At 62.2% G+C, this 2,951-nt stretch overlaps 1 protein-coding gene across 1 annotated transcript in view; it reads right to left on the bottom strand.

Moving 5' to 3' along the window:
• Window positions 1-1,020, bottom strand: part of EFNB1 (ephrin B1) — a 12,536-nt gene extending 11,516 nt beyond the window's left edge. The window contains exon 1 of the mRNA XM_006908512.3: window positions 95-1,020. Within this exon, the coding sequence (XP_006908574.1) occupies window positions 95-222 (128 nt within the window). The 5' untranslated portion in view covers window positions 223-1,020. The remainder of the gene's footprint in view (window positions 1-94) is intronic.
• Between the last annotated feature and the right edge of the window lie 1,931 nt (window positions 1,021-2,951).

Here is a 2,951-nt window from a genome sequence, read left to right as displayed (position 1 = left end):
CGCGAACACCTCCCCGCTCGCGCTCGGGGGCGCGCGGCCTCACCCCGGAGTACCTCCCACTACCCCCAGGGACCTGAGCAGATAAGTTACTCACTTGGGGTTGAGGGAGCTCCAGGACACAGGCTCCAGGTTCTTGGCCAGCGGCGTGGCAAGCCGGCACAGCGCCAACACGACCATCGCCACAAGCCACTTGCCGAGCCAACGCTGCCCAGGCCGGGCCATCTTCCCGGGAGCAGGCTGCAGTTCGGGATCCCCTGGCGCCTCCTCAGCAAAGATCGCCTCGTCTTCCCGTGCCGCGCTGCGCTCCGACCGCTCAGGCGCCCATCCTCCGCGGCCGCCGGCCTTGAAGTGCTTCCCAACCGCCGGCTTCGGTGTCGCTCTTCTCCTCCCGGCCGGCCAGGAGGACTCACTGGGCAGCCGTCCCCAACCCGGGCATGGGCTGAGGCCTCCGAGGGCTCGCTCTCCTGGCCTCTCCGCCGCAGCAGACGCGACGGGGGCTCTGCGCCCCCGGGTGCTCCTGCCTGATTCCGCTATGCTCCCCGAGGCTAGTGGGGACTGCGCGCCCTTTCCCGGACGGGGTCTCACCGCTGGGGGCACAGTGGCCGCCCCGACGCCTCGACCGTCCCGGGATTTGCGCCCCTCGGAAGAAGTGGGAGTCTCCCTACAGCCCGAGCGCGGTCCTGGGGCTCCCGCCTGGGTCGCCCTGGCACGGGTTCCGTTCCTCCAGGCCACACTGGGACTCCAGGCTGCGCGCCCCCCGACAGCTTCCACTTCAGCGCGCGCCCCGCTCGATGCAGTTACAAAAGCGAGGAGATGCGGCCGAATGAGCCAGTCCCATCAGTTTGTGTCTCTGAAGCCTCGGCCGGGTGGCCCGGCAGTCGTGTCCCCAAGTCCTAGCTCCCCGGCTATTGCGCCCGAAGGTCTGCGGCCAGTGCGAGCTCACACACCTCCCACTGCTGTCCAGCGCGCATAGACTCCCTCCGCGGCCGCTGAGCTGTCTACTCCCCTGCTCAGGCGAACGCAAGGCCAACCCTGCTGCTTTTAGCCAATAGCAAGCTCTGTCACGGGGTCCTTGCCCCGTACCACGCCCCCAGAACAGGAAAGAGGCGGAGCTTCAGGGAGCTCTTAAGGACGCCGCGCTCTCGATGGCACCAATCTCAGTGTGCGGCTCGTGCGGTTAGGGGTGGGTCCCGCCTAGTCCCGTTCCCAGAGCGCTCACCCCGTGGGAAGTTGGCGCTACGGTAGTTGTCGGCCTCCCCTCCTCCTCACGCGCCGGGTCAATACTCCGGCCCACCGACCTGGGCCACACAGGCCCTGTCACAAGTATCTCGGGAAAGTAGGACTTCCATCGTCTCTTTACACACACGGGCCCTGAAGTCCTGCTCTGTGCTCAGCTCTGTGGCACAGATAGCCTGCTCGCTCCCGGGCCCGTCTCACGTACCGGTCTGGCGGCCTTTCCTCCTTCCGCCTTCGCAACGTAGTGTCCGCTTGCACATGGACCCGGAGCCCTGAACACACAAACGGATAGCGGTGGATGGTGGAGACTCAGAGGGGTTAAGTACGGTATCGGTGGTGGGGGTGGGAGAGTTGAGGTTTTCGGCCCTAGGGAACAAGCCTTCGGAATTTCACATTTGGGGGGAGAGACTTGTGGGACCCCCAGGAGCCCAGATTAAGAGTTCGTGTCCTGTCCGAAGGCGCAGGCAAGGCCTCGGGACAGGCCAGCGGGGAGGAGAGGACACCTCGAGGGCAAAGAGTTGAAAAGGCGCAGGGCAGGCGCCTTTTGAAAAAACTAAAGCAGGCGCCCCAGCCCGGAGACACCGGACTCCGGCCCCTCCCGACCTCGCCATCTGGGTCTTTGTCTCCCAGCCCTGGCCCATTCTCCCCGCCCTTCCTCGCTTCCTTGCTTATAACTTTGGCTCCATCCCATATCTCAGACCCTCCCGGTCCGACCCGCTCTCCCTGGTCGGACCCCAACAGATGCACCCACGTGCTAATGTCTCCCCCTACCGTTCTTTTGTGGCGCTGCGGGCGCCTGGCACGAACGGTGCTCTCACTGAACAGGAGCGTGGCACACGCAAGCCTGGCACACGCGCTCGAACACAAGACCTGGGACAGGCATGGTGGCCTTGGCAAAAACCGCGGCCCAGTATGGGGAGGATGGGAAAGCACAGGAGGAAGATCTGGGTTTGGGGTTGGCTTTGGGGCCTGCCGAGAATATAAAGTCTCCTTGCTGTTTCTTCTCGGAGATAATTCAGCGAGGAACGTCCCTCAGCTGCTCTCCCATTTGTGCGCTTTTCTGCCTTTATCGCGCTCAAGTAGGAGGTGGAGCTGCTGAGTGTCTCACTGGATTCTCCGATGGCCCCTTTGGCTGCAGAGTGGATCTCTAATTGCGGGAAAATAAAAAAGAAGAAGCCGGACCCCTCCTATTTTCAGAGACAGGGCCCCCAGAGGGAGAGGGGTCTGGGTGGAGTCTCTCGGCTCCCAGCTGGACCCCTTCTGGAGGTGTGAGAAAGAAGAGACGAGAACAAGGTGCAACGATACCAATACCGCAGCTTGGAGACTCGGATACCCGGATGCGCGGCAGGATATTCTCACCTGAGCAGAAAGCAACTTGCCACTTACTGGGCGCCCACTCTGTGCCAAGAACTGTTAGATGCATTTCCTTTCACAACCCTTTGAGATTAGTTCCACTGTCTCCATTTTTATGTAAGGGGGAAACTAAGGCTCAGGGAGGAGACATGACTCATCTGAGGTCACCCAGCTGATCAGTGGTAGAAGCGGGATTTGATCCTCGGGGTTATGTGTCTCCAAAGCCACGCCCATCCCCCTCTACCATAGGACTTGCCACATTCTCAGCCCCTTCTGGCTTCCTTACTGACTTGATTCGTTCCTGGTTTAAAAGCCGGTTCGTGCTTGGAAAGCAGCGGCCTCCGCATGAACACGACCCGACT

Source organism: Pteropus alecto, unplaced genomic scaffold (genome assembly GCF_000325575.1).
Source record: "Pteropus alecto unplaced genomic scaffold, ASM32557v1 scaffold312, whole genome shotgun sequence".
In the NCBI taxonomy this organism is placed as follows: Eukaryota; Metazoa; Chordata; class Mammalia; order Chiroptera; family Pteropodidae; genus Pteropus; species Pteropus alecto.
This window is presented reverse-complemented; position numbering and strand designations above follow the sequence as displayed.